At 38.3% G+C, this 27,600-nt stretch overlaps 1 protein-coding gene across 2 annotated transcripts in view; it reads right to left on the reverse strand.

Annotated features, from left to right (window-relative positions):
* The window catches only part of MICU2 (mitochondrial calcium uptake 2), a 115,663-nt gene that overhangs the window by 1,289 nt on the left and 86,774 nt on the right, over positions 1-27,600 (reverse strand). Inside the window, exons 6-12 of one of the 2 annotated variants that reach the window (XM_034936443.3) lie at positions 27,245-27,327; positions 21,518-21,544; positions 20,318-20,383; positions 15,981-16,078; positions 8,926-9,097; positions 2,056-2,164; positions 1,161-1,318 (exon numbers count right to left, since the gene is read on the reverse strand). In XM_034936443.3, coding sequence (XP_034792334.1) covers positions 1,161-1,318; positions 2,056-2,164; positions 8,926-9,097; positions 15,981-16,078; positions 20,318-20,383; positions 21,518-21,544; positions 27,245-27,327 — 713 coding nt within the window. The remainder of the gene's footprint in view (positions 1-1,160; positions 1,319-2,055; positions 2,165-8,925; positions 9,098-15,980; positions 16,079-20,317; positions 20,384-21,517; positions 21,545-27,244; positions 27,328-27,600) is intronic. The other variant, XM_003833031.5, reaches the window with a different exon arrangement.

Genomic DNA, 27,600 nt, shown 5'->3' on the forward strand with positions numbered 1-27,600 from the left:
TATGTTCTTTTTCTTATGACTGATTTACAGCTTTTCTTTTTAATGTCTTCTGAGAAAGGGCAAAGAGACTCCCAGGTACACTCAATTGTGAACTGAAAAGACTGGCTTAATTTCCCGGAATATATTTATGGGTGTTGGATAACTGCAAAGCTCATAAAATATTAATATGTTTGCTAATGAAAATAATATTTTTCCCTAAGTTATGTTTGTTGCAGGAAATGGAATTGCTTTTCTAAGTTGTAAATAGCTTTATTTTCATGAATAGTACCATATTCTCTCTCTCTCTCCTTCCTTTTTTCTTGCCTACCTACCAACCATGTAGATTCTCTTTGGACCCTAGTCTTCCCCTGGCAGACTTCTTTTCTGAGAGTGCTTCTAGCACATTCTAATCTGAACAAAAATCTGAATTTGATTTGTCCCACAAGTATAGACTCATATGTGACTTTGAGTAAATAATGCTAATAGTGAAATTTACTTCATAATCTCAGCCACTATACTAAGTATTTTACATTAAATTCTCACAATAATGCTTTCTGGTAGATAAGTTTCCTCATGGTATGGGTAAAGAATCTGAGACTAAAAAAAATTAAGTGGCTTTGCAAGATTAAGCAGTTAATAAACAGTAGAGGTGGGATTTGAATTTACATATATCTAATTACATGTAGTTAGTCAAATCCTAGGCTATGATTTTTTTCCCCTTTTTTTGTAGAAACAGAGTCTCATGATGTTATCCAAGCTGGTCTCGAACTCCTGGCCTCAAGTGATCCACCCGGCTCAGCCTCCCACAATGTGCTGGGATTACAGATGTGAGCCACCATGTCCAGCTAGGCTACATTTCTGAATAGTAATTTCTTTTTTAAAAAATTATTTTTTTTTGGAGACAAGGGCTTGCTCTGTTGCACAGGCTAGAGTGCAGTGGTGCGATCGTAGCTCACAGTCACTTTAAATAGTGATTTCTTATTAGATTCAGATTATTTTTTAAAAAGCAAAGATGTTTAATCTCATATATAAAACATATTTCTGTATTTCAATTACAGCTTATAGTCTTTTTATAAGTGATGAAAACTCCATTTAAAGACTGTACAATTGCCCAAATTCTAGGTTTAATATCATTCAGTTAATGACAATGTAAACATGTATTATATAAAAAAATCTGTTACCCATAAACCTCGATGCATTCTGTTTTTTAACACCCCAAGAAACTCTTCATGACTAAGACATTCATCACCATCCAAATCAAAGATCTTGAAGACAGTGTCCAAAATATTGTTTGAGAGTTCTTGTCCTGTTGCTACTTTCACAGCTCTCTTAAACTCAGCTAAAAAACAAACAAACATAAAACAACTTATCAACTACGTGAAATAGTATAAGTGAAATTAATCTAAATTTTCATTATTTGAGAAGTAAAAGCAAATCCAAATTTTTATTATTTGGGAAGTAAAACAAAAACAAAAATACCCATGAAGAAAATATTCAAACCATAAGCTGACGAATGTCATGAGAGTCACTGCAAGACAAATGAGCTATTGTAATTTAATCAATGCTCTAAACATATATTTGAGATGAATCTTGCTCGTCGCCCAGGCTGGAGTGCAATGGCACGATCTTGACTCACTACAACCTCCGTCTCCCGGGTTCAAGCGATTCTCCTGCCTCGGCCTCCTGAATAGCTGGGATTACAGGCGCCTGCCACCACACCCGGCTAGTTTTTGTATTTTTAGTGGAGACGGGGTTTCACCATGTTGGCCAGGCTGGTCTTGAACTCCTGACTTTGTCATCCGCCCACCTTGGCCTCCCAAAGTGCTGGGATTACAGGCATGAGCCACCATGCCCGGCCTTCTTCCTTCTTTTTAGGAGAATGAGAAAATAAAAGTATAGAAAGTAACCATTAAACTGGAGTACTGATATTCTAAATCTAGAATAACCACACTGAATTAAAAGGTCAATCAACTATTTTTACTTATAATTTGTTCCTTGATTGGTAGCATTTAGTTGGAGAATATAGTAAAACTGTTTATAGATGATAAAAATTAAATGGTTTTTCATATAACTTACCTAGTCTGACAGGACGATGAGCTAAACTGAACATCTGCATGGCAATAGCAAAGTCTTCCAAGTGGGTTGTAAAATGGCAAAATGACTTGAATTCATCCAAACTAATGCTCTAATAAAGTAAGAGTTTTTATTACACTTTTGTAAGTACATTAAATAATCTTATAAATGTTAACTATGAACTTTCTTTTCTACCGTAGAGACTAGTATCATTCTAAGAGGAAGAGACAACAGGGCTTTCTCTGTCCCTTTCTCTCTGTGTGCACACAGAAATGGCCACACAAAGGGCACAGTGAGAAGGTGCTGTGTGCAGGCTGGGCAAGAGGCCTCACCAGAAACTGGCCCTGCTGGTGCCTTGATCTTGGACTCCTGGCCTCCAGAACTGTGAGAAATAAATTTATTGTTTAAGCTGCCCAGCCTGTGGTGTTTTGAGGTGGCAGCTTGAAGAGACTAACATACTCTGTTCAGTGGTCCACTTCTGCTAAGTTTTATTAGTGGACATAGCACTGAGTAAGAGCACAGAGTTTTGGAGTTAGATGGACTTAACGCTGAAATTCCGGTTCTGCCCTTTTATAACGTGTATGACCTTAGCCTCTCTAAGTCTTAGGTAAGTAACGCTTCAGGGGTTATGTAGTTTGCCCAAAGTCTACTAACTGGAACAATCAGGATCTGAACCTTGGTCCATCTGACTTCAAAATCTGAGCACTTACAAATAAAACAAACGGCGTGGGCGCGGTGACTCACGCCTGTAAGCCCAGCACTTTGGGAGGCGGAGGCGGGCGGATCACGAGGTCAGGAGATGGAGACCATCCTAGCTAACACCATAAAATCCCTTCTCTACTAAAAACACAAAAACAAAAAAATTAGCCGGGCGTGGTGGCAGGCGCCTGTAGTCCCAGCTACTTGGGAGGCTGAGGCAGGAGAATGGTGTGAACCCAGGAGGCAGAGCTTGCAGTGAGCCGAGATCACGCCACAGCACTCCAGCCTGGGCGACAGAGCGAGACTCTGTCTCACAAAATACATAACAAACAAACAAACAAACGGGCTGGGTGCTGTGGCTCATGCCTAATCCTAGCACTTTGGGAGGCCAAGGCAGGCACATCACCTGAGGTCAGCAGTTCAAGACCAGTCTGGTCAACATGGTGAAAAAGAAAAAAAAAAAAAAAAATTAGCTGGGTGTGGTGGTGCACACCTGTAGTCCCAGCTATTTGGAAGGCTGAGGCAGGAGAATTGTTTAAACCCGTGAGGCGGAGGCTACAGTGAGCCAAGATCGCGCCACTGCACTCCAGCCTGGGTGATGGAGTGAGACTCTGTCTAAAAACAAACAAACAAATAAACAAAAAAGTTAAAAGAAAACTCAGTTTTTTCCATTAAAACAATAAAAGCTGGGTACGGTGGTTCCTGACTGCAATCACAGCACTTTGGAAGGTTGAGGTGGCCGGACTGCTTGAGCTCAGGAGTTGGAGACCAGACTGGGCAACATGGTGAAACCCCCATCTCTACAAAAAATACAAAAATTAGCCAGGCACGGTGGCATGTGCCTGTGGTCCCAGCGACTGAGGAGGCTTAGGCAGAAGGATCCCTTGAGCACAGGAGTTTGAGGTTATAGTGAGCTAACTGCACCACTGCACTTCAGCCTGGGCAACAGAGCAAGACCCTGTCTCAAAAACAAATAAACAAAACAAAAGTAAACAAAGTATGAAAATTCTCTTAGTTTTTATTTTGTTTTTGAGATAGTGTTTCACTCTGTGACCCAGGCTGGAGTCCAGATCACAGCTCACTGCAGCCTTGAAGTTCTGGGTTCAAGCTATCCTCCTGCCTCAGTCTCCCAAGTAGCTGGGACTACAGACACACAGCACCACACCCAACTAATGTTTTTATTTCTATTTTTAGTAGAGACGAGATCTCGCTATGTTTCTCAGGCTGGTTTCAAACTCCTGGGCTCAAGTGATCCTCCCACCTTAGCCTCAGAAAGTGCAGGGATTACAAGTGTCAGCCATTGTGTCCAGCTAAAAATTCTTAATTTGAAAGTAAATTCTTCCCTGCCTGAAAAAAAAAGTTTCTCTTTGTAGGATGCTGAGGATCATGCCCTCTGTAATGTGTGGTCTTACTCCAGGTTCACTGGTTTCCAGCTTTTGTGACTTCATGAAATTTTTATTTTTAAATATTTCAACAAAGTTTTTGAAAAAGTAATATGTGCACATGGTTAAAAATTCAAACAACATGAAGGATAAATGATGAAGAGTTCTTCCACTCTGATTCCCAGTTCCATTCCCCAGACATTACCAATTCCTTGTGTCTCCATCCAGAAATATTCTATTCTTTTTTTTTTTTTTTTTTTTTTTGAGACAGTCTCGCTCTGTCACCCAGGCTGAAGCGCAATGGCGCAATCTTGGCTCACTGCAACCTCTGCTTCCCAGGTTCAAGCAATTCTCCTGTCTCAGCCGCCCGAGTAGCTAGGACTGCAGGCACCCACCACCACGTCCGGCTAATTTTTGTATTTTCAGTAGAGATGGGGTTTCACCATATTGGTCAGGCTGGTCTCAAACTCCTGACCTCAGGTGATTCACCCGCCTCAGCCTCCCAAAGTGCTGGGATTACAGGCATGAGCCACCGCGCCTGGCTAATATTCTATTCTTATTAAAGTGTATACATGTACACACACGTCTCCTTGTTTTACACAATGGGAACAATCTCTTCACATATTTCTGTACCTTGCTTTATTCTCTTAACAGTATATTTACAAGATGATAGGCAGAGAGGAAAAAAAGGAAAAAAAAACCCAGTGTATTTATCAGCACAAATAAAAGAGTGGCTGCTTCTATCATGACCTCGAAGTAGGCACTGGGTGCAACTTTTTTGATGTCTGCTTTTCTGATAGATGAAAAATGGTATTTTATTAATGTTTGAATTTGCATGTCTTACGGAGTCTTGCTGTGTTGCCCAGTCTGGAGTGCAGTGGTGTGATCTTGGCTCACGAGAACCTCCGCCTCCCTCATTCAAGCGATTCTTCTGCCTCAGCCTCCTGAAAAGCTGCGATTACAGGCATGCGCCACCACGCCCCGCTAATTTTTGTATTTTTAGAAGAGACGGGGTTTCACCATGTTGACCAGGCTGGTCTCAAACTCCCGGCCTCAGGTGATCCACCTGCCTCGGCCTCCCAAAGTGCTGGAATTACAGGTGGGAGCCATAGGCCCGGCCTGAATTTGCATGTCTTCAATTGTGAATGAAGTTAAACATTTTTCACATGCTTATTAGTCATTTGTGGATTTCTCTTCTTGTGTCCTGTTGATGTCCTTTGCCCAGATTTCTAATGGGTTGTTAGGTAACTTACTGTGCGAGACCGTTCTCCATGGGTCTCACATTTCTTTTTTTTTTTGAGATGGAGTCTCGCTCTGTCACCCAGGCTGGAGTGCAGTAGCACAATCTCGGCTCCCTGCAAACTTCACCTCCTGGGTTCACACCAATTCTCCTGCCTCTGCCTCCCGAGTAGCCGCGACTACAGGCACCCGCCACCACGCCTGGCTAATTTTTTGTATTTTTAGTAGAGATGGGGTTTCACTATGTTAGCCAAGATGTTCTCAATCTTCTGACCTCATGATCTGCCCGCCTCGGCCTCCCAAAGTGCTGGGATTACAAGTTTGAGCCACCGTGCCCAGCTGGGTCTCACGTTTCTGTACATCTATCAGAGGCACCGACTGCATTTTTGTTCCAGATTATATCTTCGAGGATTTCACACCTGTAATCCCAGCACTTTGGGAGGCCGAGAGTTCGGGACCAGCCTGGCCAACACAGTGAAACCCATCTCTACTAAACATACAAAAATTGCGAGGCATGGTGGTATGCGCCTGTAATCCCAGCTACTCAGGAGGCTGAGGCAGGAGAATTGTTTGTATAGCGGACAGCACTGTTCCTCAGGAGCACAGGACAGCTTTGCTTACTGTCCAGTATCATGAATACACAATGCCTCCCACTGCAGCAAAGCTCAGGAAGGCTTGTTTACTTGCCCATTACAAAACATTCAGATCACTAAGATGAGGGTCCTCAGCTGTGATGTGAATCTGCTGTGTGGGCAGCATCTACCTGGGCCTCTCAGCATCATGCCCATGGGGCTTGGGAGGCAAGGGGGAACTGACACAAATATGTTACTCATGTTGTTGCTACATTACGATAATAAAATTCTTTGTGTCTGACTCAATAGTCTTGTGTCTTCTGCAAGCATCCATGAAACTGTGCAGGCTAACCTGCAAAGGGATAAAATTTCAGACACTTTACAGTTATTCACATGTTGATTTTCAAGTTCTCATGATATATTAAATAGGGGAAAAAAAATCTCAGACCATTTAAAGTTCTTGATACCTACTGATTTTTTTTTTGTTTTTTTTTTGAGACAGAGTCTCACTGTTGCCCAGGTGTGACCTTGGCTCACTGCAACCTTTGTCTCCCAGGTTCATCCAATTCTCCCGCCTCAGCCTCCTGAGTAGCTGGGACTACAGGTGTGTGGCACCATGCCCGGCTACTTTTTTTTGTATTTTTTGGTAGAGATGGAGTTTCACCATGTTGGCCTGGCTAGTCTTGAACTCCTGACCTCGAGAGAGCCACCCACCTTGGCCTCCCAAAGTGCTGGGATTACAGGAATGAGCCACCACGCCCGGCCAATCCCTACTGATTTTTAAAGATCCCATTATAAATTAAGAAAACTGGTCTTTACATATCAATATCTCCCCCTTCCTCATGTTAACTTTTTATTTTGACTCTGATTATAATTTTTGCAGGGGATGAGGTGAGGCAACAGAATTTTAATTTTTAGGTATTTCATCAAGTTTTCTTTGAAAGGTTTTGGGTTTTGCTTAGAAAGGTATATAACCTAAGATGAAACATTGTTTCCATGTTTTCTTCTACACTTACTCAGTTTCATTTTTTCAACATTTAATTTTTTGATTCATCCTAAATTTATTTTAGAGTAATGAATGGTGTAAAGATTTATGTTCATTTTCTCCCTCAGATGGCCAGTGAATTATCCTACTGCCATTTATTAATAATTCTTTTACCCAACTAATTTAAAATACTATTTCATAATTACTAAATTTTTCATATGCTTAAGTCTATTTCTGGAGTCTGTCAAATTCATTGTCAGTAACAAACTGTTTTAGTTACCAAGGTTTGATAATATATTTTAATATGTTGACATTCTTTTCATATAAAGTCTTCTTTTTTTTTGACACGGAGTCTTGCTCTGTCACCCAGGCTGGAGTGCAGTGGCGCAATCTCAGCTCACTGAAAGCTCTGCCTCCAGGGTTCACACTATTCTCCTGCCTCAGCCTCCCGAGTAGCTGGGACTACAGGTGCCTGCCACCATGCCTGGCTAATTTTTTGTATTTTTAGTAGAGACGTGGTTTCACCGTGTTAACTAGGATGGTCTTGATCTCCTGACCTCATGATCTGCCCGCCTTGGCCTCCCAAAGTGCCAGGATTACAGGCGTGATCATATAAAGTTTTATAGCTTGTCTAGTTTCTTCCCAATAATTCAATGGTATTTTTATTGAAACCCACGAGTGTTCACCAGTATCTGGATCTTTTCTGATTCCTGCACGTATGAAAGACTGAAGTTCCTTGCCTCCCTGCATTCAGGTGGGGTTATGTGATTAGTCTGGCCAATAGCCAAGTGTCATGTGATGTTTCCAGGCCAAAACATTTAGTTGCTGGATTTTGACTCCCCTCCTTCTTTTCCTGCCACAGCCTCTGAGCATGGTACTTCTTTCAGATGATGTAACTCCAAGATGGCACAGCCTCAGAGAGTCTAGACCCCTGAATGGGTCTAGACCTCTATGCGGACAGAGACTCCTATCAGCCCACAATGGAACTGCGGCATGACTGAGCAAGAAACTCAGTGTCAGACAGGGGGATTTCAGGGTTAATTTGTAACTGCAGTAAACTTGGGCCGTTCTAATATAACCATTACACTTATAGACTAACTGAAGACAGAATTGCTGTATTTATAATTCTAAGACTTTCTATTTAATAATAGGGGATGTCTTATAATTAGATAAGTTTTCTTTTTATATCCATCAAGGCTATTAAGTTTTCTTCTTTTTTTTTTGTTAAATTTATTTCTAATTGTTATATATTTATCTTGCAGTTATAACTGGGTTCTTCTACTGCAATTTATTATCTTTTTTCTTACAATAGAAGTAACTTTTTAAAAAGTTACATAAAATACATGTCCACTGTAAACATTTTTTTGGAACAATACATAAAGGTATAAAGAAAGAAAGTAAAAATCACTTGAAACCTCACCACTGTACATGAATAATTATTAATAGCTTGGCAATCATCATTTCATACATCTCGTATATATATACACACACATATGCATGTCATTACATTTTCTACTTGTAATTTGTATATAGGAGAGCTGCTGCTTCTTATATATTAGCATTGTGACAGGTACTTTATTGAATTCTTATTGTTTCTACGGTTTTTCTACTGGATTCTCTTGGGTTCTCTAGGCATATAATTGCATCATATAAAAACAAAGACAATTACTACCCCCTTTCACATTTTTATACTCTTTTAAATAATCTTGTTAATTTGGACTGGTTAAGATTTCCAGAATGATATTAAATAACAGTGGTGATATTTGTCTTATTCTTGACTTTACTGGAAATGGAAAACTTGTAATTGCTACACTGATTCTGTCTTAGGCAGTAGTTTTCCTTTACAGGAGAAGAGCATGTAGAGAACATTCCTCAAGTTGATTTTATATACCATCGAGGGTAGCACAGTCTTGGTTAATTCAGAAGTTACTTTATGTAAACATGTCTAACTTATTATTTCATCTTTATCACATGCATAATAAAAGGGTATACCAACCTCTCCTGCTGACAACTTCTCTCTCACATTTTTCCAATAAATATCTTTATTTTCAGTGTTAGTGAAAAAAAGTAGCCACTCTGCAAAGTCTTCTTTTCTCATGAAACTCAAACCTTTAGAAAACTGAAGGAATTCCATTTCTTGAATCTCTGTTTGTAAATTTTCCATAAATCTGAATGTTAAAATACAAAATTAGTAAGGTAACTAGTGGCATTCAACCTTAAATATTGTAAATGGGTCTGCAAAGTACCTTCACTATTACCTACTGAGTGGCTGCCTCCTGATGGTAAGCAGGATGAAGCATTAGTGCTGTGCAAGGATTGTGGGGAGAGGAAGGATGCAGAGAAACTGATTAAGTCCAACACTGGCTTCCATCAGTAACTCTCTATACTCAACTTGTTTGTGTAAGTTATACCTGGCAACCTATATTCTGATAAACCTAAAGACTTAAAAAAAATGTCAAATGTTGCTTTGATACATCCAGAGAAAATAACAATTCCATGGAAACTATTTTCCAATACAGAAAAATTATCAATAATCAGATAAATTGAAAATTGAGGTGGGACACTGCTTTTAGAATGTTAATCATAATTACTACTTCCTAATATTTTTCAAATACCAAAGTTAATCAGTGTAATCAATGGCTTGGCATCAAAAGCTTAGCTCTATCTAAAAACAATCTTTTTGACAATAATACATGTCGATATGACTCAACATTCCTTTCTTACAAAAACAACATGGTACTTCGATCAAACTGTCATCAATGGCTTCCCAGGAAAGCGACACGTTGAAAAGATATCAGATGAAAATATATCTTCTTTGAACAAGAACCCAGAAACGTTGCACTTGATTTATTTATAACCTAAATCATGTGAAAAGTATTATCATCTCCATGCATTTTAATATGCTGCAGATCCCTTTATTCACTTTTCCACATGTGAAAAGATCGGTACTATCTGTCATGTCAAATTCAAATGAAAATATACATGGGGAGATAGAAGAGGGACATTCCAGTTCAGTGGGAGAAAAATCATCACTTAAAAAATGACTTGCTTGAAGTTCTACATTTATCCCATAAATCTTAAAAGCATGAAGGAGGAGTTTGATCTTAGACTTCTGTCTACATGGTAGGCAAGAGTTTGTTACTTAAAACATTTTCTGAATGTACTGAATACATGGATTCATCAATGCCATGTTTCTTTCTGGGTCAAAGCAGAACTTTATCTAAAATTTGAAGTATTTCAAATTTGGACTGATAGAGCAACAAAATATTTTACTGATATACTTTGCCTTTTATTGAGTTTTCCTGCCCTGTATACTGTAATGACATTCAACTGATTCTTATTAGAACTGTTAAATGTATGCTTTACTTGCAAATGAGTGTACACTGAATTAGGCAAGCAGAAGATAGGGTATAAAACCATTACTAACTTGTTCCTTTCCCTTTTTTCTTCAGGCTCTATGCGAGCCTCTACCAGAGGCTGAAATATTATAAACTTAATTGCTGTTAAACTATACATTGTCTGGATTAAGCTACTTTCATCTTACCTAATTACACTACTTTTAATGAATATAAATCCATTTATGATGATAATCTTTTCCCTTTAAGCCTAAAATCATATTATCTTGTTATAACATGAAAGTCTGGAACATGAGCTGAACATGCATATATGAATTGGAAAATTTATAGTAGATAAGGCTGCCAGACACATTGTGAACAAATTACATACTTTATAAATTAGTGGGTTAATTGGAAACAATGGGAGAGATCTGTTTTTCCTTATTGGAATTGTTTAGGCAGTGTTGTACTGGAGTGGCGCGTACAGGCTGTGAGTCTATCATGCATGTCTTCCCACCTCTGCTTCATGCAGGGGAGCTTGACATTGGCATGGTAGAGTATTTATTTATTTATACTACTAATTGGCAAACACTACAAATCAAGGCTGTTTTTCCTGAGACAGATGATTGTTAAACATATTTACTAGCACATCACTGCCTCTAGACACCTCTGAATTTATAAAAACGCTTCATGAAACTCAGAAATCCTCAACTAATAATTGGTATTTCAGAATTTTTAACAATCTCAGCCCTAAAAAGTACATCAGTATCAATATCCTCCCCAATTTTTCCTGACAAGAAGACTTGAGGCCAATTTTCTTCCCTCTAACCATTATATCTTAAGTCACAGGTTTATTTTCAGTTTAAAAAATTCATTGGAATAAAAAATGAGGTCAAATGTGTCAGAATAGAAATAAACTCAGGGATTATTTCTGGTCACTATCTTTAAGGCTAATCATGGAGTTTAAAAGAAGAGAAAAGAAATGCAGAAGAAGAAAAATCACCAAAGAGAGTAGGAGAGAAGAGTAAAAAAGACCAGAAAAACACAACAAAATCAGAAGGCACTGATGCAGGGCGGGTAAATGCCATCAGGAGCTGCCTGAGTAGCCCAAGAGTCAATGCTTTCCCCCAGAACAATACGTAGTAGGTTGACAGAAAACTCAATTTTCAGAATTTAAATTATCTGCTGCTTTCATAACAATAAAAGCACACCAAAATTCTGGGAGACAGAATTAAATTACACTGTGGTTTTTACTTAAACGGTTAAGTGATATTTCAGCTGGAAAATCTTTTTGATTAGTTGTATAAGTAAAAAAAAAATCAGAAAAGAAGTGACAAATTTTTCTTTAACTGATGAGTTTCTTTTGATCCGTGGTAGTATCTACTGTATATGACTGTCCTTCTGGTAACCTAGTCTGGTACTTGAAAGCCCATTCAATGCACCCACCACCTACCAGGGAACTGTGGAACTCTTTCAGAAACTACATGATCACTTAAACCTTTCATGAGAAACCTGAATCTCGCCTCTTCAGTTTCTAAAGTATGTGATCCTGTATCAAGTCCCTCAACCTCATCAGATTCTAGTTATAAAGAGCAGACACTTACCTCACCTTGTAAGGATAGGTGAGATGACACATATGGAAAATACTTAGAAAGACGCCATGCACCATGTAAGTACCTGCCAGTCGCTGTGATGGTACTGAGGATGATATGTAACTATCTTTTCGTTTTCATTTTTCATGCCCAGACTCCACTTTTTTTTTTTTAAAGACAGGGTCTCACTCTGTTGCCTAGGCTGGAGTGCAGTGGTGTGATCACAACTCACTGCAGCCTCAACCTCCCTGGGCTCTGGTGATCCTCCCCACCTCAGCCTCCCAAGTAACTGGGACTACGGGTGCACACCACCCCACCCATCTCTTTGGTAAAGATGAGGTTTCGCCATGTTGCCCAGGCTGCTGTCGAAGTCCTGGGCTCTACCAATCTGCCTGCCTTGGCCTTCCAAAGTGCTGGGATTACAGGTGTGAGCCGCCGCGCCCAGCTCCAGACTCCGTTGTTAATTGCTTTCCACTTTCTCACCCACAACCTCAGCTCTAATGGGCTGCAAAAGGCCTTCTTCAAGTATGGCTTAAAGAAAACCATACTATAACTAACTGCACATAGTGGTATTTGCACAAATTCATGGTGCACATTTTCAACTGGGTCCTTGACCCTTACAGACACTCTTCTGCTAGCCTGGAAATGTGTCTTTTTGATTTTACATAGAGGCTATTTCATTTTCACTCTCTTTGCTGTTTATCCTCAGCCTATGACTTTGCCCCTGCTTCCTACAGAAACTAGAAATCATTGTTTAATAAATTCATTCATTTTCTTATTGTCACTAAAAATTGTAACAGCATCCACATTCATCCTTTTCCCCACCCTCTTCTTCCTGTCACAATGGATGGGGAGTCCCTTTTCCTGTCGATGGCTGCACTCTGAATCTCACCTATATTCCTGTACTTCCTTCCCTTCAGGGACCTTGCTCTTCTAGCGATACCCTGTCACTCCTGTATTTTCAGCCTTTGCCTCCTTACATCGTCAGTTAAACATGTTATAACATTATACTCCCAGAAACACAAAAGTATAAGCTCAAAATATTACATATGAAACTATTTTTGTGGAATATCAATGATTAATTTGGCTAGTACGTTAGTGCAAGCTTTTGAAAATATTATTAGAAGCCATTTTCTGTTATTTTATGACTTAGCAAAATTTAAGAGATTATCTTATGATTGCCATAAATTCCAGCCTAGTATAATTACAATTTTACCTTTAGGGACACTTTGCAATATCTAAGAAAGCTCTTGAAAAATTTCATTTTTAAAGTTTTTGTTAATTTAATTGGATTAAAAAAATTGCATGACGGTATGACAAATTTCACAGCGCCCATAATTTATAGAAGAACTAATTTAAAAAAATTTAAAGTAAGAATTCTAAATAAAATCATTCCCATTGAAGAAAAGTAAGGTGAGAAGCAACCTTAAAAGTTAACAAGTTAGGGAATCGTAAAGTGAAGTGGAGTGACATATTAGTATCTCTGTGAATACGGTTTGAAAAATTATCCCAGTAATATGACAATATCAGTATTATGATAATAGCTTTCCTTGTTTTAAATTATGATATTTTTGGAACGTTAAAAAACATTGAGAGACTGATATTTTAAATATACAAGAAGAGGTATGGTTTAAAATTTTGTTGAAAAAATTGTTCTAGAGAGCTTAAATGACTCAGTGTAGCCATCAGGTAAACTGGGATTAGTGGGGTTAGAAAAAATCTAATTCAGAAACTTAGATTTTTTTTTTTTTTTGAGACGAGTCTCACTCCGTTGCCCAGGCTGGAGTGCAGTGGCACAGTCTTGGCTCATTGCAACCTCTGCTGCCCGGGTTCAAGCACTTCTCCTAACTCAGCCTCCCAAGTAGCTGGGATTACAGGTGCCTGCCACCTCGCCCGGCTAATTTTTGTATTTTTAGTAGAGACGGGGTTTCACCACGTTGGCCAGGCTGGTCTAAAAACTCCTGACCTCGTGATCCGCCCGCCTTGGCCTTCTAAAGTGCTGGGATACAGACATGAGCCACCGCGCCTGGCCAGATTTTCTTTTCTTTTTCTCTCTTTTTTTTTTTTTTGACAGAGTCTCACTCTGTCACCCAGGCTGAAGGGCAGGAGGCACTTGGATTTTCATGCATTCTTCTTCGTTCCTTAAATCTAATCAATCACTGAGCCCTACAATTTTATCTCCTGTGTCTGGAAATCTTTTCTACTTCAAAATCCTTATTGCCACTACACTAGTTCAAGGCTCTTCTTTCTTTCTTTTTTTTTTTTTTTTGAGACGGAGTCTCGCTCTGTCACCCAGGCTGGAGTGCAGTGGCACGATCCTGGCTTACTACAAGATCTGCCTCCCGGGTTCACGCCATTCTCCTGCCTCAGCCTCCCAAGTAGCAGGGTCTACAGGTACCCGCCACCATGCCTGGCTAATTTTTTGTATTTTTAGTAGAGACGGGGTTTCACCATGTTAGCCAGGATGGTCTCGGTCTCCTGACCTCGTGATCCACCACCTCGGCCTTCCAAAGTGCCAGGATTACAGGCATGAGCCACCACACCCGGCCCAAGGCTCTTATTTCTTTTCTGGAATATCTGAATGGTCTTCTCTCTCATAAAACCTATCCTTTACTCTGCTGCCAGAGTGATGGGCACATCTGACCAAATACCCTTCACGTGGCCTTCTTCAGGGCCTCTCATCACTGAGTTAATCAACAAGCTACCTCTATCTTATGGTGTATAAAACCTTCACACAGGTAAGTTCATACTTCCCAGCCTCCATTCTCCTCACCTTATGCTTCCTACTTTATCAACTCTACTGCTTCTAATTCCCTTTACAAACCATACATTTTCATGCCTCTACGTCTTTGCTCTTGCTGTGTTATCATTCCCTCAAATGCCTCCCTGCCCAAACCACTTTTGCCTGTTAATCCCGGCTAGTTTGTCAAGATTCAACTTAATATTTCTTCTGGAAAGCCTTCCCTGATCACCTAGTCCCAACCTTCAACACAGGGTACACTAAGTGATCTTCTGTGCTACCCAAATACCCTATTTATCTAAGAAAGCACTGACTACAATGTATTTAAATGTTTTTCTGCATGTTTACTAGATAGTTTCCAGAAGGTACTATCCCTAGTGTTTGAGGGGTAATTTGACACATAATAGCATATATCACATTCAATAAATCTTTATTAAACTAGATTCAGATGCAGGTCTCCTGCCTCCCAAGTCAGTGTTTTTCCCCACTATTCTGTACTGCTTTTTGATATCTGTTTTAAGACTTTGGTTAGTGGAGTAGCACAGGGAGGTGCACTGTCTCACTATGCATGGCATTATTATCATTGGGAAGATGGTAGACAGGACACTGTATTTTAATGTTTATAATAATCATATAAGGTAAGCATTATTATGTCTACTTTTTAGATAAAGAAATGAGCTTAGGGAGGTTAAATAAGTACTTAAAATTAATGTTAGTATAAAGCTTTACTGGAACATGTCCATGTCTATTTGTTAATGTACTGTTTATGGCTGCTTTCACACTACAACCATGGAGTTGTGTAGTTGTGACAGAGACCATATTTACTCTTTAGGCCTTTGCAGAAAATGTTTGCCAACCCTTGTGCTAGAGAATGAGAGACTACATGAAGCAGAGCTGAGGTGTCCCAGTTGAGACCATCTTAGAAAAGCCAGCAGCCAGCAAACCCATCAGCAGACTGCAAATGCAAGAGTACTGTCAAGATCAGCCAATCCTGTTCCAATCAGGAGAACTGCCCAACTGACTCAAAGACTCACAAAAATAACAAATGGTTGTTGTTTTAAGTTGGGTTGGTTTGTTTCGCCTAAAGAACAACTGACGCTAGGCGCAAGGTTCTTTGTTGCAAACATTAAGTTACTAAAAAGAATTATTGTATTCTATGAAACAGATATTACTTTCTATAGTAAGGTACAATATTTTGAGCATACTAATTTTAGTTTCTATTTCACAGGTTTAGTTCTCAGAGATAAATACTACACAGATCCACAAAATCCACAAACAGTATTTTAGTTTTATGATCTGCAGTTCTAGAAAATGAATATATTCTGTTTCTCTTTATTTCTTACCCATAAAATTTCCCTAAATGAATGTAAATATTTGCATTTACCTTCGAAATTCTTTATAATGAAGTTTTCTTTGTCCTCTTTTTCCAAAGAAACGCATCTCAAGAGTTGTGTTAATTTCAGGTTCTTTCACTATTGCTTCCTATTAAAAAATCACAATAATTTAAAATAATTATAAATAAGAATAAAAATAGAATCTGTAGAGTAGAAATCTTAGAATAATATCCAGAAAGGATTCTTCTTACAGCAACAACAACAACAACAAAAGTTGTAAAAGAGGGATAGAGCCATTCCTTCTGTTATTTTGCATAACACTCCATAACCATCGTTGTTCAAGTAGGCAATAAACAATAAGGGATAAAATACTCAAGGTGGACTTCAGCATGAAACAAGATCTTAGATCAGGCCAAAAAGGAAGTTTAGAATAGTGAAATAAATGTTACTTCAAAATATGATCTCTAGGCCTTTACTAATGAAGCAGCACTGAGAGAGTTAAAGCAAGAAAGTCTTTGAGCTTTTGTTGAATGTTGGAAATACTTGGAAAACACTTGCTTTTCCTAATTATAAAATCAACAGGTGAGAATTCCATTAAACGTAATGAGTGAGGCAGATTCACACATTCTTCAATTCTTTAATAAAATAACAAAAATAACAAAACTGCTAAAAAAAAAAAAAAACCATCAGCAACCAAACAACAAAAGGGGGTATAAGTTTAAGCCACAATTTTGAAAAACAGCAGTCAGAGAAACACTAGACTCAGGTGTGGGATAGTCTAGCATGTCTCCTAATCCTACCACCACCCCGACCCTGCTTCTCAGAATGTCAGATTACTGCCTTAGGAGGAATTCATTAAATGAATTCATTTAATTCATTCATTAATTCATTTAATGAATTCCTTAGGAGGAATTCATTAAAATCTTCAATTCTGCAATAAGTAGATTAACAGGGTGAGAAGACAACCCTGAGACAAGTCATGGCAAACTATTCAGCAAGCTCCTCTCTGGAGCTTGGTGGGACTTGAGCAGAGTGAAGAAGGGCTTCAACGGCTTCTTTCAGGGCACTATGTTAAATTGAGGGAATAATCAGAAGCCCACAGGGTGGGATATACCTTGGAGGGTGGAGTGGGCTGTGATCTGGAACATTTTAATAGAATCACAGAGAGAAAGCAGAGTCTAGGTGCTCCAGTAAGGATTACATTTAGACCAGGGAACTCCCTTCTCTCCTTTAGTCAACAAAATGGTGGAGCAAAATGCAGCACCTGCAGCTCAGGGGAAAAGATAAATTAGTTCCAGATATGGTGGGAAGAGTATTAAGGAGAATATCATTTGTGCTCTACCAGAGCAGAGAGGGTCTGGATAGACCATGGGCATGAGGAAAAGATAAGGCATGACAACTATACAAAGACACTGTAGCAAGAAATAGAAAAAGAACAAATCAGGTAAAAGGCACAAAAACCCAGTCAAGAAGAACTGATAACCCAAGGAACAAATAAGTGTTTCTCATGAGACCTTTAAAGAAAATAACTTTTTATTTTGGGATAACTATAGATTTCACACACAACAGTAAGAAACAATACAAAAAGATCCTCTCTGCCCTTTACTCAGTATCCTCCAATGGTAGCATCTTGCAAAACTATGGTGAAATATCACAACTTGACACAGTCAACATATAGAACATTCCTTCACCACAAGGATTCCTCATGTTGCTTTTACAGCCACACCAGCTTTCCTCCTGCTCCCACCCTCTTTTTAGCCTCTGACAACAATTAATGAATTCTCCATTTCCATTATGTTGTCATTTCAAACATGTTATATAAATAGAATCATACAGTTTGTAACTTTTAGGAACTGGCATTTTTTTTTTTTCCCAGCATAATTCTCTGGAGATTCATTCAGGTTGTCGTATCTTTTGCCATATCAATTGTGTTTCTTTTTATTGCAGAGCAGTATTTCATGGTAATGGAGTCCCACAGTTTATTCAACAAAAGATATCTAGATTGTTTCCAGTTTGGGCTGGATGCTGCCCAGCTGAGCTGCTAAGAACATGTGTGTACAGGTTTTGTACGAACAATCCCAGGAGCACAATCACTATTTTCCAGAGTGGTGGTTTTACATTCCCACTAGCAATGAGTGATTCAGTTTCTCTGCATCCTTGCAACCATCTGGTATGTCAGTGGTTTGTTTTTAGTCATTTGGGTGGCTGTATATCTCTCTATGGTTTTAATTTGCATTGCGCTAATGACTAAAGGTGGTGAATATCCTTTTATGTGCTTGTTTTTGCCTATTTTCTTTGGAGAAATATTAAAAGTCCTTTGTCCAGTTTTTAATTGGGTTGTTAATCACTTTGTGGTTGAATTGTAAGAAGAGTTCTTTATATATACTGATAGACCCTTATTAGATATGTGATTTGCAAGTATCTTCTTCCATTATGTTGGTTATCTTTTCACACTCTTGACAGTGTCCTCTGATGAACACAAATTTTTAATTTTTTTTTTTTTTGAGACGGAGTCTCGCTCTGTTGCCCAGGCTGGAGTGCAGTGGCTCGATCTCGGCTCCCTGCGAGCTCCACCTCCCAGGTTCACACCATTCTCCTGCCTCAGCCTCCTGAGTAGCTGGGACTATGGGCGCCTGCCACCAGGCCCAGCTAATTTTTTTGTATTTTTAGTAGAGACAGGGTTTCACCATGTTAGCCAGGATGGTCTCGATCTCCTGACCTCGTTATCTGCCCACCTCTGCCTCCCAAAATGACGAATTTTTAATTTTGATGAAATCCAATATATCTACTTTTTCTTCTGTTGCTTGTGATTTTAGTATCATTATCTAAGAAACTGTTGCCAAATCCAATGCCATGAAGCTTTGCTCTTATGTTTTCTTCTAAGAGCTCTATAAGTTTAGCTCTTACATTCATTTGAATTAATTTTTATATGTGGTGTGAGACAGGAGTCCCACTTTATTCTTTTACACATAGATATCCAGTTGTACCAGCAACATTTGCTGAAGAGATTTCCTTAGTTTCTGAAAATTGTGAATGGTATTATATTTAAAATTTTTGTGTCCCTGGTGTTCACTGATATATACACGTGACTGATTTTTGTACATTTTTCTTGTACCTAGTCACCTTCCTAAAATCAATTATTAGTTCTAGAAGCTTTGTTTTGTTTTGTGATTTTTTTTTTTGCAGATTTCCTGGGAGTTTCTACAGAGACAATGCCATCTACGAAAAGAGACTGTTTCATTTCTTACTTTCCAATCAATAGGCCTTTTATTTCCTTGTCTTGCCTTACTGGAGTGGCTAGAACTTTCAGCACTGTATTGAACAAGAGTAGCAAGAATGGACATCCTTGCCTTACTCCTGATGTCAGGGGAAAAGAATTCACTCTTTCATCAATAAGTATGTTAGCTGTAGGTTTTTTGTAGATGCTCTTTACCAAGTTCAATGTCCACCTCCCTGCCCTATTTGTTTTAATGAGTGCTTTTAAAAAAACTACGGGCTGGGCACAGTAGCTCACACCTGTAATCCCAGTAATTTGGGAGGCCGAAGCGGGCGGATCACCTGAGGTCAGGAGTTTGAGACCAGCCTGACCAACATGGTGAAACCCTGTCTCTACTAAATACAAAAAATTAGCTGGGTGTGAGTGGCATGTGCCTGTAATCCCAGCTACTTGGGAGGCAGGGGCAGGAGAATTGCTTGAACTGGGGAGGTGGAGGTTGCAGTGAGCTGAGATCACGCCACTGCACTCTAGCCAGGGAGACTGAGTGAGACTCTGTCTCAAAAAAAAAAAAAAAAAAAAAAAGACAACTTTACATATATTAAGTTAAAAAAGAAGAGTGTGGAACAATGTAGAGTATGTTACTGCTTATATTAAAACAGAAAAAATAATATAGATATATCTATTTACTTCTTTACATGTATACTTATATATACATAAAATCTCTCTGGAAGAATACACAAGAAACTAAAAGTACTAATTGCCCAGGGAGGAGAACTGTGTGAATGAGAGGGAAATTTTGCTCTACCTACATACTCCTGTGCACCACCTGAAGTTAGGAACATGTAAATATAGCACATATATTTAAAATACAGTCATGTATTGCTGAGAAATGCATTGTTAAGTGATTGTCACTGTGCAAACATCAGAGTGTACTTACACAAACCTAGATGGTATACCCCACCACACACCTCTGCCATAAAGTATAGCCTATTGTTCAGACCACCACGTATATGCAGTCTGTTGTTGACTGAAAAGTTATGTGGTGCATGACTGTATTAAAAAAATTAAATTGCTGATACCAAATCTATTGGTAACTATCGGGAATATCTGAACAAACAAAATAGAGTAGCTATTATAAATATCAATTGTTTGGAAATCATCTGTACATACCTGATATCCAGTTTCATTAGTTTTCACTGTCATCAAGTCATCTTGTTTACTTATGATCTTCTGCAGCTAAAAAGATTGCAAACATGAGTTTACATGTGTGCCTACCAGATTTTTCAAAACAACCTAAAAAATAGATGCCAACTTATTGTTATAAAATATATACTAGTTATTTGCTAAATATTAACTTCTTTTTTTTTTTTTTTGAGACAGAGTCTTGCTCTGTTGCCCAGGCTGGAGTGCAGTGGCGCAATCTCGGCTTACTGCAAGTTTCGCCCCCAGGTTCATGCCATTCTCCTGCCTCAGCCTCCCAAGTAGCTGGGACTACAGGCGCCCACCACCACTCCCGTTAATTTTTTTTTTTTTCTGTATTTTTAGTAGAGACGGGGTTTCACCGTGTTAGCCAGGATGGTCTCGATCTCCTGACTTTGTGATCCACCCGCCTCGGCCTCCCAAAGTGCTGGGATTACAGGTGTGAGCCACCACCTTAAATTTTTTCTAATCATAACTCCTATTATCTTTTTCTCTTAGACAATGCAAGAATCAAAGGACAAAAGAGATAACAAAGTATTAACATTATTATTACTACAATCTTCTACTAAGAAAGCTAGTTTACTTAATAGATACATGTTCTTAGGCAGCACTCTATAAGAACTTCAAGATTATGCTGTCCTTTCAAGATAATTTTTATTCATAATTAGTTGTATCACTAGTTTATGGTGACATTTTCAAGTATATAGGTTTTTTTTGTTTTTTTGTTTTTTTTTTTGAGACGGAGTCTCACTCTGTCACCCAGGCTGGAGTGCAGTGGCATGATCCCGGCTGACTGCAAGCTCCGCCTCCCGGGTTCACACCATTCTCCTGCCTCAGCCTCCCGAGTAGCTGGGACTACAGGCACCCGCCACCATGCCTGGCTAATGTTTTTGTATTTTTAGTAGAGATGGGGTTTCACCGTGTTAGCCAGGATGGTCTTGATCTCCTGACCTTGTGATCCACCCGCCTCGGCCTCCCAAAGTGCTGGGATTATAGGCTTGAGCCACTGTGCCCGGCCTATAGTTTTTAAAAAGCTATTTATATCATACACATAGTCTTCCTTTTCCCTTTATGCATTTATAAAGCATTAAAATAATTTAAAGACTTACATTTCTACTAATTAGGACACTGTAAATAGTACTTTGAAATTGAGTACATTAAAAAACCTACCTGCCTTTCAGAATCAATTGTATCAATCCTCATATGGAAAGCAAATTTAAAAAAGAAAGCATTTTAAAAGAATCAGATGTAGACAAAATCCCAAACTATGGATTCAAATCAATTAGGAGACAAACCTCTATCCATTTTTTTTCTGGGCTATTTAACAGTTTGAAAACTGCTGCAATTAATTCCGTATTAATTATTTTGAATTTAGCTATTTCTACTATGTTTGTTTTAGGCAAGTGGTTTATTTCTAGTTCTCTAAATCTCTCACCCAGTTTTCAATGCCCCCCTTTCCCCTACTTAATTATTTTTGGGAAAAAAGTTAAAAAGCTTTATATTTATTTTACCTTTTATTTTTAAAGTTGACAATCAAATGATATAATGCCAAGTTCAATATCCAAACATTTCTCCCTGTGCTTATTTCCCTGGAACCTCTTACAAATTTTTATTACAGAAAATTTCAAACTTAAGTAAAATGAACAGAATTCTACAACAAGTCACCATATAAACATTATTAATCTTCAATAATTACCAGTATTCTGCCATTCCTGGCTCTTCTATACCTCTACCTGCTCCCTGTTCCCCTCCCAATTATTATTTACAGCTCTTCAGGAAAAAATACATATATTAAAATGTACAAATATCAGCCATACAATTTTGACAAAGTTTCTTTGTGTCTCTTCCCAGTCAATCCTGGTTTCTCTTTTATTCTTGTTCCCACAGAGACAGTTCTGATTTTTTCCCCCACCTAAATTAGTTTCCCCTAGTTTAGGAATTCAAATAAATGAAATTAAATAGTATGTATTCTTTTGTGTCCGCCTTCTTTCACTCAGCATAATGGTCTTGAGAGTCACCCATGTTGTTTGCCTGCCAGTAGTCTGTTGCCATTTATTGTTGTGTTTTATTACATTTTATGAATATACCACTATTTATTCAATCACCTGTTGATAGGTGTTTTCATGGCTCCAGTTTTTGGCTACTGTGAATCAAAATGCCACAAACATCTTTTACAACTCAATTTTGTGGATGTGGGTTTTAATTTCTCTTGGATAAACACGTAGGAGATAATAAATCTGTTTAACTTTATAAGAAACTGCCAAACTATTTTCCAAAGTGAATTCTGGTTTTTTCATATTCTCACCAACATTTGATGTGACCAGTCTTTTTAATTTTGGTCATTCTCTTGAGTGTAGTAGTATGTCATTGTGGTTTTAACTTGCATTTCCCTGACAACTCACGTAAAAGGCATCTATATTTATTTAAAAATAACTCTAGCAGGTGTATTTAGTATGATAAAACTATAATGCTACTATATTAAGTGTGTAGTCCTTCCCACCAATATGAAAGCAATGTGAAATAAAAGGACCACCTAAGGAGCAACCGATACTAGGAAACAGACCTGTCATTAATCTACTGTTTAGAGAGATTGCACTAAAACCCTGGCATGTATCCCACATAAGCACATGTACCATTGATCAAGGTAAAGATTAAATGGATTAACCATTCCTGGCTTTGATCACAGTTGCTATTTTTTATTATTAGCTGACAGAGAACAGCTCACACAGACAGTTGCTATTTTACGAGTTCTTGGGATAAAGAAGTAAGCAATACACTTACTAACACAGTTTTCAGATCTGAATGTTAATAAAACATGAATATTTACAAAACACAAAAGTAACAAACTGAGGCAATCTGTATTTTAGGACATCTTCACAAGGCTTTTATTACCATACTTCATTATTACTTTTACATTTGCTACTCAAATCACTTTGTTACATTTATGTTTTAGGTATTAAAGTGATTCTCATTACTTTTGTAGTACATATATGGTGGGGAGAGCAATAAATAAAATCTACTAGGAAAACATTTAGATAAGCTAAGATAAATCCCTGCCTTTTAAATATGCTTTTTTGATGTGAAAAGAACTATTTGGTTCTTTGAAGAAAATCTCAAATATAAGATGCTACATACGGCCAGGCATGGTGGCTCAAGCCTGTAATCCCAGCACTTTGGGAGGCTGATGCGGGTGGATCACCTGAGGTCAGGAGCTTGAGACCAGCCTGGCCAACATGGTGAAACCCTGTCTCTACTAAAAATACAAAAAATTAGCTGGGCACAGTGGGACATGCCTGTAATCCCAGCTACTCGAGAGGCTGAGGCAGGAGAATCGCTGGAGCCCGGGAGGCAGAGGTTGCAATGAGCAGAGATTGCGCCACTGTACCACTCCAGCCTGGGTGACAGAGCGAGGACACACACACACACACACACACACACACACACACACACACACACGCGCGCGCGCGTGCGCGCTACATACTTAGGTTTACTAATACAAAGATCATGGAAGTGAAAAAACTATTCAAATAATTAATGTAAATGTAGTTTTTCCTCTTCAATGCTGTTTTTTTTTAAATGACATGCTGTATCACGCTCTATGGGTAATCAACTTTAGTGGTTCATTTCTATGATCAGCACAAAGAACCTTCTTTCATGTTTACAAAAGTGACCTTTATATACTTAAAAACAAAATCAATGATGTATCCTTACATATTCTTTTGGATATTTTCTTAATTCATGAGGTAATCACCCAACAATTTTCCAACATTTATGGAGATATCTGTGGTATTCAGAAATTGTTCCATAAATTCAGCATGTTAAGCTATTGTGTGAAAAAATGTATTTGAAAAAATTTTAAAGTAGGTATGCATAACAAATTCAGGAGTAGAGGCTGTAGGTACAATAAGGACTGTATGGTAAAAGGCGCATCAGTGTAGCTCTGTGAAAACAACAACAACGGTATGCCTTCTATTGCCTTTTTTCATGTTCAGTTTCATGCTCAGGATCTCCTTTGTCTACGGACTTTGTGATTTGGCCACATATCACTAAACATTACCACAGTGCATCAAAACTTTGGTGCTGATGAGTATGACACCCACTATTATTATCAGGGGCTCCGCTATGCCCACTTTATAAAATCGCCTCCAGCTTTACTATTCTTGGATGTGTGTACAGTGGGTCCAGTACTTCCAAGATTTGGCTGTGTACCTTGTAACTCCCAAGAATAAAAACAGAAATAAAATCCGCCCAAGTCTGAAAGGATTATGGTAAATGCAAATTCTCACAGCTTAACTAACCTAACAGAATTTCACTTATTTAGGTATATGGCCTTTTCATACAAATTACCCCCATATGAATAATAATAGTTTTAAATCTATCCATTTCTTGTCCCTGAGGTAAAGTGAAGTAGCTGGATGGTATTTTGTGACTTATGGCACTGGTATTTCAGGTCCCACTTGTGCAAACACATTTCCTTCAAATATTTATTTGAGATATTTGATTAAGTCCTCAAATATCTCAAATTAATATTTTTATCTACTGCTACCAGTTTTGAAGTTCTATTCACTCCTCTTTAGCCTTTTGCTCTGTGGTGTCGGTCCCCACGACTCTTTTGAAACTGCTCTGTAATGGTTCCAACTGACCTACACAATTTCAGAGGCTCTCTGCTCAGTCCCTACCTAGCTGCCCACTTTTTATTCTTAAGAGTTCGGTGTCTTTTTTATTATTTTTATTATTTTTTTTGAGACAGAGTTTCGCTTGCGATGGCACGATCTCGGCTCACTACAACCTCTGCTTCCTGGGTTCAAACGATTCTCCTGTCTCAGCCTCCTGAGTAGCTGAGATTACAGGCATGCGCCACCACGCCCGGCTAATTTTTTGTATTTTTAGAAGAGACGGGGTTTCTCCATGTTGGTCACGCTGGTCTCAAACTGCTGACCTCACGTGATCCGCCTGCCTCAGCCTCCCAAAGGGCTGGGATTACAGGCGTGAGCTATCGTGCCCACCCCCGAGAGTTCACTGCTTTTAAACACTCCCTCTCCCATTGCTCTTGTCTTCCTCAGACTCCATTATCCTGCACTCAGACTCCATTATCCTGCACTCTCTGGGCTCTTTGGTACTCTGCTCACTGTTCTGCTCCTTCTCAGGTTCATTCGTTGGCTTCTCAACCTCAGTTTGACCTCATAAATGAAACACTGCTCCCCAAGTCTCTGGTCTTATCCCTTTTCACTCTATTTCTTCCCCTTTGGGGTCATATACTTTCAGGACTTAATTATCACCCCTATGAGGATGTTCCCCAATCCTGGCTACATTACTGATCTCCAGTTGCTTGCTATTCTTGTCCATCTGTAGGGATGGCCATTCAGTTGCTCAAGCCCAACATTTCCAAGCTCAGAGTCAGGATCTTTCTCAACTCAGGCCTCCTAAGAATTCTTCAAATGAGGAGGGCTGACACTGAGGAAAGAGCAGGGGCTCTAGAACAAGATGGATTTGGAATCAATTTGTATACAGTAAAATGTACCCCTTTAAAATGCAGTTTTTGCTTTCAGGATCATGCACCGGATGAGTTTTGACAAATTTATATACCAGTGTAGCCACCACTCCAAAGAAGATCTAAAATATTTCCAGTACTCCAGAAAGTTCTCTCATTTTTCTTTGCAGTCAATTCCTGACTCTCTCCTGGCCTCAGGCAACCAGTGATCTGCTTTTAGTAGGTAAGTCCCCTTTTCTAAAATTTCAAATAAATGTAATCGTACAGTATGTACTCGTCCATGTTGCTGCATTTATCAGTGGTTTGTTCCTTTTTACTGTTAAGTAGTATTCTATTGTATGGATCCTATTTGTTTATCCACTCACTTGATGAACATTTCGGTTGTTTCTAGTTTTGGCTATCATGAATAAAACAACTATGCATATTAATATACAGGTCTTGGGTGAATATGTTTTCCTTGACTAAGTAAGAGTGGAATTGCTAGGTCATATGCCAAGGATATATGTTACTTTAAAAGAATCTGCCAATTTTGTTTTCTAACATTTGTGTACCATTTTATTCCCACCAGCAATGTAAGAGGTTCATTTGCTTCATATCACAAAGGCTTTAAAAAAAAATGTTGTAAGTCATTTATGTACACGCCTAATTTGTCATTTACATAAGTACTCATTAATTCATCAAGAGGGATAGCTAGTATGTGCTAAGCACTATGCCATATATATATCTATATTTTCTTTTCTCCATAAGGCACTGCAATCGATTAAAAACACTTAACCCTAACTGGCACATACCAAACTGTTGATGTGCATTGAGGTTTTTTTGTTTTTTTTTTTTAATATTAGCACCAAATTTTTGGGAACGGAGTAAAATTTACTTGTTGGGTGTTCTAGAGTTACATCTTAGAAAATACCATTTAAACACGTTTTCAGCTCTTCAAATATTAGCCTTAGAGCAAATTCCTGGAAAATTTGCACCAATTTGTAACTATTGCAGCATTTTCACTTTTTTCCAATTCTTTATGAAGGCTTAAGTTTTTATTATGTCTATTCTTTTTGTATATCTTTAATAATTTTTGGTATAATTTTAGCATATCAACACATATTCTTTAAAAAATATATATCCTATGAAACTCTTCTTACCATATTATTTGCTGAAATCATAAAAATGTAACCCTAAAAAACAGATGCTTATGCTTACTTCTCTTTTTGGAATCTTATGCTCTGTTCACTTACTGGTGTCCTTATGGTTGTATTATAGAAAATTTAATATTTTTGAATGTCCAAATAATTTCCTGATAGTTCATATGTAAACAATGAATACAATTTTGATTTTAATGGAAATGTAAAATTATCACACAAACATCCAGGTATTTTATGATAAACCTAAAATAATTAGCATCTACTTACCTTAAAAAATTCCCTTTTTTCAATCATCTCATTACCATCTGTATCCAGCATTTTAAAAGCAACATGAAATCCAGAATGGGGTTCTGCAGTGAAGTGAAAAATGAATATTTAAATGTTGATGAAAAGCAAGTTATTTGTAGATAGATAGGTCTTCAAATTTGACATACACTAGCAGAAACTGTATGAGTAAGAGCCTACACAGAAAAATAATGATTTCTTATAACAATTCCAAAGGCTGATATTTGGTGTTATGGCTTTGTTCCCTGCCTTCTTCAACACTCTTTCCATAGGTGCTGCTGCTCTGCTAGTAAGTGTTCTCCCTTTCAATGCAAAATTAGTTTGTAGGCTTAATTTAT

The sequence above is a fragment of the Pan paniscus genome, chromosome 14, assembly GCF_029289425.2.
Source record: "Pan paniscus chromosome 14, NHGRI_mPanPan1-v2.0_pri, whole genome shotgun sequence".
NCBI classification, from domain to species: domain Eukaryota; kingdom Metazoa; phylum Chordata; class Mammalia; order Primates; family Hominidae; genus Pan; species Pan paniscus.